At 34.8% G+C, this 17,877-nt stretch overlaps 1 protein-coding gene across 1 annotated transcript in view; it reads left to right on the top strand.

The window, feature by feature from the left end:
• tfr1a (transferrin receptor 1a) overlaps positions 1-16,646 on the top strand; it is a 36,270-nt gene extending 19,624 nt beyond the window's left edge. Inside the window, exons 9-18 of the mRNA XM_022678668.2 lie at positions 2,046-2,209; positions 2,378-2,497; positions 3,754-3,839; positions 4,563-4,626; positions 5,307-5,371; positions 5,476-5,546; positions 6,974-7,058; positions 8,114-8,341; positions 9,583-9,735; positions 10,987-16,646. Of these exons, the coding sequence (XP_022534389.2) occupies positions 2,046-2,209; positions 2,378-2,497; positions 3,754-3,839; positions 4,563-4,626; positions 5,307-5,371; positions 5,476-5,546; positions 6,974-7,058; positions 8,114-8,341; positions 9,583-9,735; positions 10,987-11,229 (1,279 nt within the window). The 3' untranslated portion in view covers positions 11,230-16,646. The remainder of the gene's footprint in view (positions 1-2,045; positions 2,210-2,377; positions 2,498-3,753; positions 3,840-4,562; positions 4,627-5,306; positions 5,372-5,475; positions 5,547-6,973; positions 7,059-8,113; positions 8,342-9,582; positions 9,736-10,986) is intronic.
• Positions 16,647-17,877: the final 1,231 nt, after the last annotated feature.

Here is a 17,877-nt window from a genome sequence, read left to right as displayed (position 1 = left end):
GCAACAACTTTAGAGAGGATAGCATTTGCAAAGCAACCATTTAACAAAACCCTACTGACCACCTGGAATACCTTGGCAACTGCCTAGCAGCAACTTGGCAACCACCTAGCAACCACTTTAAATATGATCGAAATTGCCTAGCAACCACTTAGCAGCACCTAAGCAACCAACTGGAATACCTTACCAACCACTGTAGATATGTTAGCAACTGCCTATAGCAACCATTTAACAACACCCTACTGGTTGCTTAGGCTCAGGTACTTTAGATATGATAGGTGTTGCTAGGCAATTTCTAAGCAATACTTTAGCAACTGCCCAGCAACACCTTAGCAATGACTTTAGATATGATAAAAAAAACTGCCTAACAACCATTTAACAGCAACTAAGAAACCACCTGGAATACCTTAGAAACTGCCTATGAACACCTAAGAAACCACTGTCTAGCAACCACTTAGGAACGTCTTGGAAACCACTATAGATATGTTAGTAATTGCCTAGCAACCATTTAACAACACCCTAACAACAACACCTAAGCAACCACCTGGTATACCGTAGCAACTGCTTAGCAATAATTTAGCAATCACCTGGACTACCTAGCAACAACTTTAGATATGATAGCATTTGCAAAGCAACCACATAACAAAACCCTACTGACCACCTGGAATACTTTGGCAACTGCCCAGCAACAACTTGGCAACCACCTAGCAACCACTTTAAGTATGATCGAAACTGCCTAGCAACCACTGCCTAACAACACCCTACTGGTCTCTTAGGCTCAGGTACTTTGGATATGATGGGTGTTGCTAGGCAATTTCTAAGCAATACTTTAGCAACTGCCTAGCAACACCTTAGCAATTTCTGTAGATATGATAAAAAAAACTGCCTAGCAACCATTTAACAGCACCTAAGAAACCACCTGGAATACCTTAGAAACTGCCTATGAACACCTAAGAAACCACTGTCTAGCAACCACTTAGGAACATCGTAGAAACCACTATAGATATGTTAGTAATTGCCTAGCAACCATTTAACAACACCCTACTGACCACCTGGAATACCTTATTAAATAACTAGTAACACCTTAGCAATAACTTTAGATATGATAGCAACATCTTCGCAACCATATGGAATACTTTAGTAACTGCCTAGGAACACCTTAGAAACCACTATAGATATGTTAGTAATTGCCTAGCAACCATTTAACAACACCCTACTGACCACCTGGAATACCTTAGCAAATGCTTAGTAATAATTGAGCAACCACTTAGAAACACTTAGGAATACCTTATCAACCATGTTCAACATTTATTAACTTTTTTATTATTATTCCTGCAACAAAATATAAAACGTTTCCCTCAGCAACTACCTGAAATGCCTTAGCAACTGCCTTGCAACACCTGGGCAACCACCTAGCAACAGCATAGCAACACCTTAGCAATTACTTTAGATATGATTAAAACAAGCCTACCAACCAGTTAGCAACCACCAGGAACACCTTAGTAAATGCCTAGCAACAGCTTAGCAACAACTTTAGATATGATGGCAACACCTGGGCAACCACCTAGCAACAGCATTGCAACACTTTAGCAATTACTATAGATATGATATAAACAAGCCTACCAACTAGTTAGCAACCACCAGGAACACCTAAGTAAATGCCTAGCAACAGCTTAGCAACAACTTTAGATATGATGGCAACACCTGGGCAACTACCTAGCAACAGCATAGCAACACCTTAGCAATTACTTTAGATATGATATAAACAAGCATACCAACTAGTTAGCAACCACCAGGAACACCTTAGTAAATGCCTAGCAACAGCTTAGCAACAACTTCAGATATGATAGCAACACCTGGGCAACCACCTAGCAACAGCATTGCAACACCTTAGTAATTATGTTAGATATGATTAAAAACAAGCCTACCAACCAGTTAGCAACTACTAGGAACACCTTAGTAAATGGTTCACTACAACTTAGCAACAACTTTAGATATGATAGCAACACCTGAGCAACCACCTGCAATATCTTCTCCTCTCTGAACAGGATGATGGAGGGTCGTGATCCTCCTCGTGGCTGGGGGAACGGAGGGCTCCAGAAGTATAAGCTTGGAGGAGATGATGACCTGGTGACTGTGGAGGTGAATAATGTCCTCACTGAGAAGAAGATCCACAATGTGTTCGGGGTCATTAAAGGTTTAGTAGATGCAGGTATGGAATATATACTGTATATATATATATATATATATATATATATATATATATATATATATATATATATATATATATATATATATATATATATATATATATATATTAAAATTATATTTTTTAGAAGCATCGCCTAGTTTAGTACTAATCGCTCTTTATCTGCTGCAGATCGTTATGTGGTGATTGGTGCTCAGAGGGATGCCTGGGGTCCTGGATACGCCAAGTCTACAGTCGGCACCAGTTTGCTGGTTGAAATCGCCAGAAGTATTAGCGAGATGATCAGCAAAAGTACGTTTTATTATTTTTTTATTTCTTTAAATGGACTTATTTTAAGGATTTTAAGGGTTTGGTATGACCCATCATATAGTCATATACACAACATTGTAGTACTGGGCAATATGGCCTAAAACAATCGTGCAAAAAAGTAAAGTAAAAAGCATTTTTATCCCATTTTCTCCCTAGTTTACAAGGCCAATTACCCAAACCATTCATTAGGACTCCCCCCTGTCACTAGAAATACCCTAACACAAGGAGGGTAAAGACTAGCACACGCCTCCTCCGATACATATCAGTGAAGTCAGACTCCGCCTCTTTTTTTAACTGCTGCTGATGCAGCATTACCGAGTAGCATCACAGCGCTAACGCTCGGAGGAAAGCGCAGCGACTCGGTTCTGATACATCAGCTCACAGACGCAGCCTTGTGCTGATCAACATCACCCTATGAGTGATGAGGGGAAAGAGCTCCACCTACTGTACCCACCCAGAGAGAGAGAGCATGGCCAATTGTGCTCTCTCAGGGCTCCGGCATCTGATGGCAAGCTGCATGAACAGGATTCAAACCAGTGATCTCTTGATAGTGGCTATAGTGGCAGGACTTTAGACCACTGGATCGCTCTGAGCCCCCAATTTTCGCCCCTCAAAACAAACAAAACAAAATATATATATATAAAATGCATGCTTTAGATCACTGGGTGTTTGTGTTACAAGTGCTGGAACTTTTTTCGGGTGGAATTTTTTAAAAATATGCGCACGTTGGTAAAGATGTAAAAGTGTGATTACTTCAGTTTTGAAAATCCCATTAAAACTGTAATTCAAATTATCCCAATTAATTGTAAAAATCGCCCAGCACTACCACATTGCCAAAAGTATTCACTCACTCATCTAAACCTGTGAGCGAAACTCAGGTGTTTCAATCACTCTTTCATAGCCACAGATGTGTAAAAGCAGCAGATAGTCATGCAGACTGCTTCTACAAACGTGAGTGAAAGAATGGGTCTCTGTTCTGTAGAGAATTATTTTTCTGAAGAACTGTATTCGTCACTCTCTTGCCAAAAGTAGATCTTTGGGCGGAGCCAGAGATGCCACCACTTATGATGATTCCATGAAGAACAAAATTGTAATGTAATTTACATGTAATATCAGCAATGCAGGCCAGCAGATACAGTACGTTTGACATGTTAATTTAATGTTAATAAATAAAAAAAAAACTTTCTTATTTGCAATTATTATTCTTATTCTCTCTTTTTTTTTTTTTTCTCCTGAAGATGGATTTAAGCCCAGGAGGAGTATAGTGTTCGCAAGCTGGAGTGCTGGAGAATATGGAGCTGTTGGCGCCACCGAGTGGCTGGAGGTATGAACGTGCTTTTATTTGCTTCTATTTGACATATTTGAGCACTATATTCTGTATTCTGTAGTAGCTACAGCTTACTATTATCGGCCAAACTATGAAGAAAAAAACAAACAAGAATATGTTCTATATTTTACATTCTTCAAAAAGTAGCACCTCTTGCTTCGATAGAGACAGTTTCCAGGTGTGACAGTTTCTCTGCTGGATTTTCTCAGTCAGTTTTATGAGGTAGAGTCACCTGGAATTCAGGCTTTCAGTTAACAGCTGTGCTGAACTCATCAAGAGTTAATTACTTGAATTACTTGCCTCTTAATAAAGTGTTTGAGAGCATCAGTTAAAGTAAAGTAGTGAAGAGGTAGAGTTACAGGTATACAGTGAATAGTGAATATTTCAGTAATGTTCGAATCCAGATTATGAGAAGCAACAACTACTCGACTAAGTAAATAAAAAATGAAGGTCGGTCAATCTGAACATAAGAATTTAAAGAACTTTGAAAGTGTCTTTAAGTGCAGTCACTGCAAAACCCATTAAAAAAATTATAATGATAGAACTGGCACTCATCAGGGCCGCCCTAGAAAAGGAAGATGCATTGGATAAGTTCATCATCAGAATTACCAGAGTTATTGCATTGTGTATCAGTGGTATGCTGCTCCACAGGAAGACCCAATATCACGCAAAATATTGTGGATAAATATAGAATTAAGTCTTTTTTTTTTGCATTTACAGGGTTATCTGTCTTCCCTGAACATGAAAGCATTTTCCTACATCAGCCTTGATGGAGTCGTTACGGGTATGTACTCACACAAAATTGACTAATTAGTTAAATTAGTATTATTAGTATTTATTTAATTACCTAAAATAAAGCTACATACAGTTGTATAAAGTTGTGTACATTTATTTAAGGCAAAAACTTGCTTTTACCACTTCAGTTGAATCAGTTTCTCTGATTTTGCTATTTATAGGTTTATGTTTGAGTAAAATGAACAGTGTTGTTTTATTCTATAAACTACAGACAACATTTCTCCCAAATGACAAATAATAACATTGTTATTTATTTATTATAGAGCATTTATTTGCAGAAAATGAGAAATGGCTGAAATAACAAAAAAAGATGCAGAGCTTTTAGACCTCAAATAATGCAAAGAAAACAAGTTCATATTCATAAAGTTTTAAGAGTTCAGAAATAATCAATATTAGGTGGAATAACCCTGTTTTTAATCACTTTAAGTTTTCATGCATCTTGGCATCATGTTTTCCTCCACCAGTCTTACACACTGCTTTTGGATAAATTCAAGCAGTTTAGCTTGGTGGTTTGATGGCTTCTGATCATCCATCTTCTTCTTGATTATATTCCAGAGGATTTCAATTTGATAAAATCAAAGAAACTCATCATTTTTAAGTGCTCTCTTATTTTTTTTTTCTAGAACTGTATATAAAACAGCAATTTTTAACCTGTAATATTCTGCACAGGTCCCACTTTTAAGGCCAGTGCGAGTCCCCTGATGTACGACGTGATTCAGAGCACACTAAAAGAGGTGAGAATTTAGTCTATAGAATACGTGTGCAGATTTTTACTGTGTAAATTTGGCTTCTGTAATGGATTAAAAATGAACTAATTCTCTGTTTTTTGGTTCTGCAGGTTTCTTCACCCAGTGATTCCAGCAGGACTTTGTATTCTCAGGTGGCTGGAAGCAACTGGGAATCTGCTGTGTATGTGTTTTTTTATAATAAACTCCAAAAAAAAAAAAAATTAAAACACATTCCATAAAGCTGAATATATGTCTCAATTAGAAGATACGTCAAAATTACCTTTTTGTCACGCTTTTGTCCTTTTTTTCTCTGTCTATGTGTTTTTTTTTTGTCCTTAGCTCTCTGTGTCTTGCAGCTTTTGTCAGGTCCTGTGTGTGTATTAGTGAGAGATGAAGGTTAAAAGGAAAACAAAAATATATATATAGGATTATAAATTATAAATAGTTTATGTACACAAATAAAGTTACGTACCTCAAACAGAGCTGTGACATGGCTAGTTTAAAAAAAAATACAGTAGTCCACCAGGAAAAGTCGCAAGATTAAAGTCTATTGTAAGAGTGAAGGCGTAATATTAAAAGGGAAAAGTAGATTAATATCTTGGGCTTGCTGTTTAAGAAGCTCGGAGGGAAAAAAGCATTTTCCCCTCATGATCTGTTGCAGGGCTGCTGTGATTACTATCAGTTAGTAACATTTATAACCTGCATGGTGAAGAGGACAGCACAAGCTCTAATGAGAATTTGCCTGGAGACGAAAGCGATACAGAGTACGCCAGCACGCTGTAAAAGTTTGAGAATAAAGTCATGATATTACGATATTAAAGTCGTAATATTAGGAGAACAAAGTTGTAATATTAAATAGAAAAAGCAGACTAGTTACTTGGGCTGCCAGTTTGAGAAGTTTGAAGGGTAGGGAGCGTTTTTCACTCATGCATCTGTTACAGGGTTGCATCCAAGCCTTCCAAGATGGTTAGCCTGTAAAAAAAAAAAATAATAAAAAAATAAAAAACACACCTTATATTAGCCTCAACAATATATAAGGCAATATATACACAGGGACAGACAAGCAACACCTGGGGAAGGTAATGAGAGGGTGGGCAACAAATGAGACACAAGTGTTGGGGGGGTTTGTGGTAAATTATTTTTGTTGCATTACGGTTTTGGTTAATTATTTTACTTTGTTACAGTTATTATTATTTTAGTCTTGATAAGTTTACGAATTACGAATTAGACACACGTTTATAGATCGTTTTGTTTCTACTGTACTATAAAAAAACGTATTTATGTTCATTTTGCTGTATTGTTTTTTTTGTTGTAGAAGTATATTCTATCCAAGAAAATTGTTTTCGCAAAAATATCCTAAAATATCGTGATATTATTTTAGAGCCATATCACCCACCCCTATTAATTAACATAAAAACTTTTTTTTTTTTTTTTTTTTTTTTTTTTTAAGCAAAGTCAATATGCTGGCTTATTATAAATTAAAATATAATGGGCAGTATTAAAGTTAATGGCTATTTATTGAATGATATTTGTATGATGTAATTATTGTGATGGTCTAACTCATCAGTATTATAGGATATTAATAATATTAATGATTTTCTGTAACAGGATGGAGCCGATGACGTTATCAGACACTGCCTATCCGTTCCAGGCTTTCACCGGCATTCCGTCAGTCTCGATCCGCTTCACTTCTGTAAGTATTAAAGAGTAATGTAATAATCAACATCTCAGATTTCTATTGTCTGTGTCAATTTTGTAATTATAAAAATAATTGTATTTTTTTTTACACTAGAAATAGAGACTTTTTAGGAAATGTTTTTTTTTCTATGGGAAATAAAGTAAAATGTATTTATGTATTTTATTTATAATATATAATTTAATAGTAGTAAACTTGTGTGGTAAATTATGGCAAATTCAAATTGTATTTAAAAAAATATATATTCACATGTCCTTCTTCCATTGCTCCATTGCTCTAATCTTTACGATCCCTAGTTACTTGAAGGTGTTTTGCTGGTTATTCTCACTGATAAGTGCTTTTCTTAAGGCTACACAGCTGTTTGGTACCAAACCTTACATTGTGTGTGTGTGGGAAAGCTCTTACTTTCACTATTAACTATTTAACATCATATCCCTGAGTTCTAGTGCTGTTTTATTTTCTACCGTTTTATTTATTTTACCAAACGTTTAATTGATCGCCGATTACTATTATTGAAAATTTTCTGTATGTATGCCGGGCGCCGAGTGGTCCAGCGGTCTAAAGCGCTGCTACTATGAGCGGGAGGTCGCAGGTTCGAACCCTCGCTCATGCAGCTTTGCCATCAAGCTGCCGGTGCTTAGAGGAAGCAAAATTTGGCCCTGCTCCCTCCATGTGGGTAGATGGCGCTCTCTCCCCACATCACTCTTTTGGTGATGTCCACAGCACAGGGTGTCTGTGAGCTGATGTATCTAAACCGAGCCGTGCTCTTTCCTCATAGCGTTAGCGCTGTGATGCTACTCAGCAATGCTGCATCAGCAGCAGCTTGAAAAGTAGTGGTGGCTGACTTCATGTGTATCAGAGAAAGCATGTGTTAGTCTTCACCCTCCTGGTGTGTTGGGGCATCACTAGTGATAGGGGGAGTCCTAGTGAGTCCTAGTGAGTGGGTTGGGTAATTGGCCGTGTAAATTGGGTAGAAAAGGGGAAAACATTAGAAATAAAATTATTATTATATAATTATTATCTCTCTGTCTCTCACTTTGTCTCTCTCTCAGGAAAAAGAGTATCCCTTCTTTGGCACCATGTTGGACACCAAGCAGAATCTGGACATTAAAGTATCTTACTCCTTATCAGCGCTGGTTAAAACAGCAGGAGAGATAGCCGGTCAGATGGCTCTTCGGCTGGTCCACGATCACCTGATCAGACTGAACGTGGAGAAATACACCAGCATCCTCCGCAGCAACGTGGCCCTGATCAACCGAGAGGTCATCGGTCTGCAAGCGGTGAGATTTCATTTACCTTTGTTTTTTCATTTATTTTAAAATGTCTAGTTGTGTCTCTAGTATAAATGAATGCCATGTGAGCTAGATTTAGTTTATTGAAAAAAAAAAAAAAAAGTGCTCCGGTGATCCAGTTTAACACTGGTTTAGTCCGGTGGAGAATTGGACGAGGAGAAACGATAGGATTTCAGCTCTTGCTCATGAATATTCATACATGCAAACATATCAAACTCTGATTGGCTAACAGCACTGCGACACCAGGAGGCAGCGAGATGGACAACAGTTAGAAACATTTTAAAATAGACATTTTTACACCAACAACAGTCTTTTCAATGTCAAATGCTAAGTGCAGTTTAGCCACTGACCTATAGTCTTAGAGTCTCTGTAAAATAACGGCAAATCCACCGGAGATCCTATTAAAACCTATAGTTACTCACACACAGAGGTGAGTAGTCCAGGTCCAGAAAGTTTAAAAAATATCCACCCCAGGGTTTAGTTGGCTGAGCCGCAACAGAGCCGCCCAGGCAGTTGGAACAAACAAACAATACCCCAGGGTGGATTTTTACTGTATTTTTAACTAGTGTTAACAGAACTGTTTTAAATATATACACCTACCTATCTCAATTGTACTTGGCTGGTGGTGTTGTTCCTTCATAGACTAATTCTAACCATTTGTTTCCTAGCTTTGAATTACTGGGTAAAGCATAAAAACACTGATGTGTTATTCGCACAAATAACACAGAAATGAACTGCATGCTGTTCCTAGCGCTGTTATTTAGCTCCTCCTATATGATGAGACTGCATCGCTTCCCGGCTTCAGCTCTGCCTGTGGGCAGTCTCGAGCCAAAGTGGGCGGGGCCATGAATACTTAATATTAATTCACGGGTTGATGTGGACACAGTGCTTTTCCTGATCAACTCGTTTTTTGGAATATTTTCTTTTGCTAACTGCTACAGATAATGGAGGCTGAGGAAGAGTTTCATGTGTGGATTTTAGTGGAATGAGACCTTTTTATTTTGAATTTAGATATTTTACCAGTTCAAATAAAATAAAATAAACTGGATCTGGTTCTTTATTGTTTTTAGTATGCATAATTTTGGCTAACATGGGACTTTTATTATGAAGCCCAACATGGCCGAATAGCCATAATGTCTAATGGCTTACTAATGCTTGTGTATACTGAGAAAGACATATAGCTTAGTTCATTTTAGTTACTTTTTCTGTTGTTTTTGGTTTTATTTTAGTCTGGCCGCGTTCCAAAGACCCTGAAAATGCAGTGGCTGATGTCGGCTTTGGGATCGTACAGTCGCGCCTCCAGAAAACTCACCAGCAACATCCAGAACAGCGACCTGGGGGACTTTGAGCAGTGTCGCATCATCAACAACCAAATCATGGGGGTAAATCAGAATTTGCTTAGTATTTAAAGAAAACGCTGTCCCATGACTTTTGCCATTTAGTATGGAAGCTTGAGATCACTGCATTGACCTGTGGGATATGGGGGGGCGGGGTCTATTGCATTGAATGTAGAGATAACCGTCTGTTCACATGGACGATTGTGGCCAGATGCTGCCGGTAACAATCATTACTATTACCATTACAGTGTACACACTAGTGTATTAAAAAATAGTACAAAAGTCTTACTTAAATTGTGCTAAGTGTTCTTAACTGTACTAAAATGGAACTATTTTAAATATACTACATGTATGTAACCACATATATATTTTAAATATGCTTACAGTAAAATTATAATATATTTAATAATGAGTATTACAACTGTATCACTATTATATTATACACCAGGTATACTATTATATATTATTGCACTAAGACTTAATGTCAAATATATGTAATCTATTTACATTAAAATACAAATATATATATATATATATATATATATATATATATATATATATATATATATATATATATATATATATATATATATATATATATATATGTATGTATGTGTGTGTGTGTATATATATGTGTGTATATATATGTGTATATATGTGTGTATATGTATATATGTGTGTATATATATGTGTGTGTGTATGTGTATATATATATATATATGCTTCTTGTTCTTGTCTTTTGTAGGTAGCACACTTCTAGTACATTTCATTGGGTATAAAAATATATATTTTAATATATACTGTACTGCAATTTAACTTTTTTTAAATTAATAGTAGTAATTTAATTTACTTTCTCAAAAGTAACATGATATATTGTACTTTAAGTGAACTGTAACTGTAACAGCTGTTTCTAACACACTTTGCTAAAAATGTACAAAAGTATATTTGGATATAAGTATTTATGAATTATATTAAGCTAAATGTGAAATTCATAGTAGTCTATTTTTTAAAATGCACTATATTGTACTTTTTAAAAAGTAAGATCAAAGTTTACTCCATTAAACATTTGATGAAAGCATAATATTAATGTACTTTTAATATATTTTAAATATATTTACAGTATATTTAGACATTTCTTAATATGTTTTAAGTACAATTAAGTATTTATTTTTTTCTCCAGTGATGGCTTGTTGAATATACAGTAGCCAGTATAAGAGAATTGCACCTAAAACTATGTAATATTATATTAAATCATTCTCATTATTCCCTTATGTTTAATTTTCTCTGTATCTACAGGTGGAGAGGGACCTTCTGTCTCCATACGTGTCTCCACAGATCAGTCCGTTCAGACACATACTGCTGGGCTCTGGATCTCACACTCTGGGGGGGTTAAGGGCTCACCTGACCGCCATAAAGGAGGGCTCGGCCAGCGCCGACCTCGACCTGCTGAAGAACCAGTTCGCTCTGACCACCTGGACCATCCAGAGCTGTGCCAACGCACTGGCAGGAAGCGTGTGGGAGATGGACAACGAGATTTAGGCCTGTGCCTCGATTGTGAAAAACAACGTCCCTTAAAATAATAATAGGTTTCACTCCTCAGGTGTGCACAGGTACATTAGAAGAATGCCTTGAAGCTGTACTGTTCTGTGTTTCAAAATAAAACCTAAGATATTTAATAATTTAAGTGGTTTATAGAGCTATTAAAGCTATTGATGCTACTATAAAGTAGGGGTGTGCAATTTGGTAGAAATGCTGTATCACAAAATGTATATGGTGATACAGCACAAAATGACACAAAATTATAGCTTTAGATTCCTAAAAATACAGTGGTTTTGATTCAAAATTGCGTTTGAATCCAATTAAACAGGAGTAATAACCCAATACAATTCACGTATACACTTATATTTCAATTGTATTGAAATATGCAGCATGTCAGAGCTCTTAAAGTGCTAAAAAAAATCCACAATATGCTAAGAATATTAAAATTATACAGCTCTGCAAAAAAAAAAAGATTTTTTTTCGATTTAACCAAATTGAAAAGAAAAAAAAACACTGGAATATAATCAAGAGGAAGATGGATGATCACAAACCATCAAACCACCAAACTGAACTGCTGTCTGAATTTCTGCACCAGGAGTAAAGCAGCATAAAGTTATCCAAAAGCAGTGTGTAAGACTGGTGGAGGAGAACATGATGCCAAGATGCATGAAAACTGTGATTAAAAACTAGGGTTATTCCACCTAATATTGATTTCTGAACTTTTAAAACTTTGATTATTTGAGGTTTGAAAATTCTAAAAAAAAAAAAAAAAAAAGAAAAGAAAATTTCTAATTTTCTGCAAATAAATGCTCCAAATGACTAATAATCCAGAGCTGTATATTACAATATAAAATATCATCATATTGCATCATATTGCTCACCCATACTCTATATTAAATGGAAGAAATGGGTTTAAAAAGCTATATTTTTTTATTTCAGTCGATACAATACAATTCTGACATTGATAAAAGATTTAAACTCGTGGCAGATTCTACTAACACTAAAAATATTTTTTATTTTTATTTTTTTTGCTACACAATCAATTAATCAATAAAACAGGATTTTTTAGTACACTCTCTATAATAAAAAGCAAAGTGGGTTTAGTGTTCTTTAAGTACTGAGGTTATTCTCGGTATGCTTAATACGAATCAATACGATTAGAAAATGTATCGCAATACACGATTAAAAAAAATATTAAATATATATACATATGTCCAGCTCTACTTAGATAATAAATAAATCATCTTTTGGATTTGAAATACAGTACAGTATTGCCTGCCATAAGCTAAAAACTAAAGTCACACTTGAATGATAAAACATGATAAAGCCATAAAAACACATTTAAAAAAAAGGAGAATTTATCATTCATTTTTTAAGTGCTATCTCTCTGAAGAAATGAGAAATCCCTGTTACATTTTTCACACTGGTACTTACCGAACATTTAGTTCCAACTGAAATACAGTATATTACCTCACACAGTATTTTCCATAACCTATGCAAGAAAAAAAAAGAAGAATTAGGAAATACGGGTGCATCTAAAAAAAAAAGAAAAAAAAATAGAAGATAATTCAAAAGTTACTTTAATTCAGTAATTCAGTTAAAAAATGTGAAACTCATATATAATATATAGATGTATTACACACAGAGTGATCTATTTTAATTGTTAATTTATTTTATTGTTGATTATTATTCTAGATTTTAGCCAATGAAAACCCCCCAAAAAATAATAAGACTAATTGGTACTTTTGGGAATGTGGGCAGTGTGCAGAGTCCTGCTGGAAAATGAAAAATCTCCATCACTGATTGGTGGAAACTTCACACTAGACCTCAAGCAACTTGGATGGTGTGTGTCTCTCCACTCTTCCTCCAGACTCTGCTCCCTTGATTTTTACTGACTTTAACATTTATAAAGATGCAGATTTCATTTTCCAGCAGTATTTGGCGCACGGCCTACACTGCAAAAAGTACCAATTTGTCTTTTATATAATATTCTAATTTTATGATTAGATACTGATATTTGGGTTTTCATTGGCTGTAAGCCATAAAAAAAAATCAACAATAAAATAAATAAATGCTTAAAATAGATCACTCTGTGTTTAATACATCTATATAATATATGAGTTTCACATTTTGAACTGAATTACTGAAATAAAGGAACTTTTTTTTTTTATTTTTTTATTTTTTATTTAGATGCACCTGTATGTTCAGTATTGATGTTACTATTGGGAAATTCAACGTATTTTTGTTACCTTATTTGAGATATTGGTCCAGATGCCTTTATATATGAAGAACCTTTAGCAAGGTGCCTTTGGATCCTTTTTGAATGTAGAAGCTGGAGGACCATGAGGACAGTCGTTTCCAATCATCTGCTGTCTCTGGAGCTCCTGACGGTAGAGTTCAGTGCTGTTAAAGTTCACCCAAAAACAGCACAAAGCCTCTTTTTGTTTTAATATTAATACGAATGAAAGGTTGTTCATTTGGCTCCACACTGAAACAAACTGGACCATCCAATGACTGGCTAACCCAGAGGCTTGGAAAAAGCAAAACGTGGCACTGAAATCTATATTTATTGTTTTGTATTTATTTATCAGTGACAGGGTTCACTATAAATAGCGTTTTGTACCGCCTTTTTTAAGATATGTATAATTATCGGAAGCAGTGCCTTCCATAATTATGACAGTTATACTGTCGAAATGACAAAGCAGCATCTGCTATGGAGATGGAACTGCCTCCAAAAGCCAGAGACGGTCACTTTAGCATGGTTTAGTGCTGTATTTTAATATTTCTGAGGGGGAAAATTTTAATTTACACAGTTTGGCTGGTCTAAATAGCTTCGTTTTAAGGGTACTTAGCCTTTAGATGAAACAGTTATTGCTAATATATGAACAAAATCTTACAAACAAGGGATTTTTTAGCTGCTATCATGCTAGCAAAAAAATATCCTGTGCACAAACATCTTCAGAAGACTGTTGGAAATTGGAGAAAACTGCTACAGGAAGACGTCTGGCTGACCCATATGGCAACAGCTTTAGCCTTTAGGTGGTCTGGTCTGAACTTGATCCGGTCCCGATCCGACCCAGCTATCAAATATAATCCTTTAATTTGAGCTAAACTGTTGGAGTTTAATCTGAAATATTAGCCAGAAAACGCTAATTAGTTACCACAGCTATGAACAAACGCTGTCTCTGCTGCTCCATGCTGTTTACACGCACAGTATGTGCAGCGTTCACTGCTCACAACCACTACTATAGCTAGCAATTCAAACACAATTCTCCTAGTCTCCTAGGTTTAAATTATTCCTTTAAATGGAGTAAACTGGTACAGGAAGAGTCACGTCTGGCTGACCCACATGGCAACAGCTTTAGCCTTTAGCTCAGATTAACATGGTTGGACTAAGTCTCCATTTCAGCAGTGAAAACAACCGGTTTTCACTGCTCGCAGACACTATTATAGCTAGCAGTTCAAACACTCAAACAAAAATTCTAATTTAGCTCTAATTTAGCTTTAGATTATTCCTTTAAATGGAGGAAACTACTACTACAGGAAGAGTCACGTCTGGCTGACCCACATGGCAACAGCTCAACATGATTGGACTGAGCAGAAAATGCTAATTAGTTACCACAGCTATGAACAAACTCTGTCTCTGCTGCTCCATGCTGTTTACATGCAGGGTATGTGCAGCGTTCACTGCTTGCAGCCACTCTTATAGCTAGCAGTTCAAACACTCTGGTGCAGGAAGAGTCACGTCTGGCTGACCTACATGGCAACAGCTTTAGCCTTTAGCTCAGATTAACATCAGCTTAAGGTCTGAACTTGATCTGGTCTCGATCCGACTAAGCTAAACTGATGATAAGGCGCAGATATATTAGCCAGAGAAAGCTAATTAGTTACCACAGCTATGAACAAACGCTGTTTCTGCTGCTCCATGCACAGTCTGTGCAGCGTTCACTGCTCGCAGCCACTATTATAGCTAGCAGAGTTGCGTTTGGCTGACCCACATGGCAATAGCTTTAGCCTTTAGCTCTGATTAACATGATTAAGGACTAAGTCTGTTCAGTTTCAGCAGTAAAGAAGAGAATTAGAGTTAGTCTGACAGGTAAAGTAGTGCAGTAATAAAGTCATTAATGAGATAAAGATAAAATAAAAAAAGCAATACAGAGCAATTAGTTACCACAGCTATGAGCAAACGCTGTCTCTGCTGCTCCATGCTGTTTACACCCACAGTATGTGCAGCGTTCACTGCTCAGTTTCAGCAGTGAAGTGTAAAATCCTTCAGATATGTAAAATACCAGCATTAAATCATGTTCTGCAGGACCGTTCTCTGGCGTCTCACTTTTGGGGCAGTTTTTATCCTTCCTGATCCTAATAAACATTATCGGGAGCAGCGTCTTCCATAATGTGAAGAAGAAGATGGTAGTTTTTGCCTACCAGCGTGTTGATATCGAGGGCAGTGCCCCTCATATTTCACTGTAGGGTGGATGAAGTTATCGGGAACAGTGTTTCCCATAATGTTGTACATATATTATCTGTATTCACACACAGTAATCATAATCACGATATAACCGTAATAACCCTAACGCGTGTTTTTCGGCTGTTAACCGCTTCTTTTTCCCGCAGTTGTGAATTCAAGCGCTGATTATTATGATTAAATAAATGAAACAAAAATCAGGAAAGTCGTAGCAGTGTAGATCGTACAGAAAGGCACTGTGTGATTTTTTATTGTGATGGGCATTTGTATGATTCTGTCCTACATATTGTTTTTAATTTTCTTTAATTTTCTGACTTTATTTTATGTTCTTGTTTTTTTCGACATGCTTTTTAGATTCGATATTAGCGCTTTGTTTCTGTTTTTACAACCTAACTATATTGCCAAAAGTGTTCACTGGCCTGCATTACGTTTAGATATATTTGCATTGCTTTGTTATAATATCACTGACAGTTGGCTGTGGAATATTTATTAGTGAGTAGTGAAATTTCACCACTGGACACAAATGCACAGTTGCTGCATTCTATTCATTGAGCATCTGTGGGGCATCCTGAGAGGGCGAATACTTTTGGCAATACACTTTACTTTACTATAATTCTCTTTTCATTAGATTTTGACCTTAAAAAAACCTTTACATGTTAAATATTCCAAGAGTTTTAGGATAGTAATATATTTGACACAGAAATAATATAACCACTTGTCATGTAAAATTCAAATTGAATACTTTAGTCATGAATAAAGTAAGATTTTGTTCTGTTTTTTGTTTGTATTTTGCATTTTTGCATTTTGCCTGTATCTACAAAAGAAACCCCAACAAAACCAGGTATTTGTTAATAATAATATTACTATACAGTTCTGTAAATCGAATTCAGCACTCCAAGCTTTCTGTTTCTGTTTGAAGGATTTTCAATAAATAAACCTTTACTTTAAATGGCTCCAGCTTTTAATTTGTCGTCTTTTTTTTTTTTTTGTAAAGGAAATTATGGTATTATACATTTCACTGATTTTCATCCACATTTTACACACAATTGTTTCTAACTGAATAACTTTTGTAATTCATCTATGCTTTTGTAATATTATTTCGGGTTAAAGTTAATATAACTGTTATAGATAAAAGTATGGGAAAAGTAGAAAATTACTATTACTGATAGTTGATATCATTTATTTTATATTAATAGCAGTATATTTATAATTTGTATTATTATTACTGCATTATTATTATTATTATTATTATTATTATTATTATTATTATTATTATTATTATTATTATTATTATTGGTGTTGGTAAAAGAAAATGAGAAAATGATGCTGATAGTGTAAATGATATTTATGTATTTATTTATTAGATAAAATAAAAGTAGAAGCAAATAATAGTTATATTATTTGATACAAATAAATAAATAATTTTTGTATTATCTAAATATTTCTGTTTTTAAACTGTATATGTGTATAAGTGTAGAAAAAAATTACATAGGCTGTATAAGCTTATAAACAGCATCTCTGCTTGAAGTTAATTAATATGGTATTAATGAAAGTTTGGAAAAATGCTGTTGCTGATTTACATAATTTATTTTAGACTTATTATTATTATTATTATTGTTCTTAATGATGATAGTAGCATTAGTAACTAATAATACTACTACTACTACTACTACTACTACTACTACTACTACTACTACTACTACTACTACTACTAATAATAATAATAATAATAATAGCAGTAACTTTTTAAGTACATCTTTTAAAATAAAAACGTATTATTATTATTATTATTAGTAGTAGTAGTAGTTTATTTATTTATTATTATTATTATTATTATTATTATTATTATTATTATTATTAGTAGTAGTAGTAGTAGTAGTAGTAGTAGTAGTAGTAGTTTATTTATTTATTTATTTATTATTATTATTATTATTATTATTATTATTATTATTGTTCTTAATGATGATAGTAGTATTAGTAACTAATAATAATAGTAGTAGTAATTACTTGTAGTAACTATAGTACTACTACTACTACTACTACTACTACTACTACTACTACTACTAATAATAATAATAATAATAATAGCAGTAACTTTTTAAGTACATCTTTTAAAATAAAAACGTATTATTATTATTATTATTATTAGTAGTAGTAGTAGTAGTAGTAGTAGTAGTAGT

Source organism: Astyanax mexicanus, chromosome 4, assembly GCF_023375975.1.
Source record: "Astyanax mexicanus isolate ESR-SI-001 chromosome 4, AstMex3_surface, whole genome shotgun sequence".
Taxonomy (NCBI): Eukaryota; Metazoa; Chordata; class Actinopteri; order Characiformes; family Acestrorhamphidae; genus Astyanax; species Astyanax mexicanus.
Note: the sequence above shows the minus strand (reverse complement) of the source record. Positions and strands in the feature narration are given on the sequence as shown.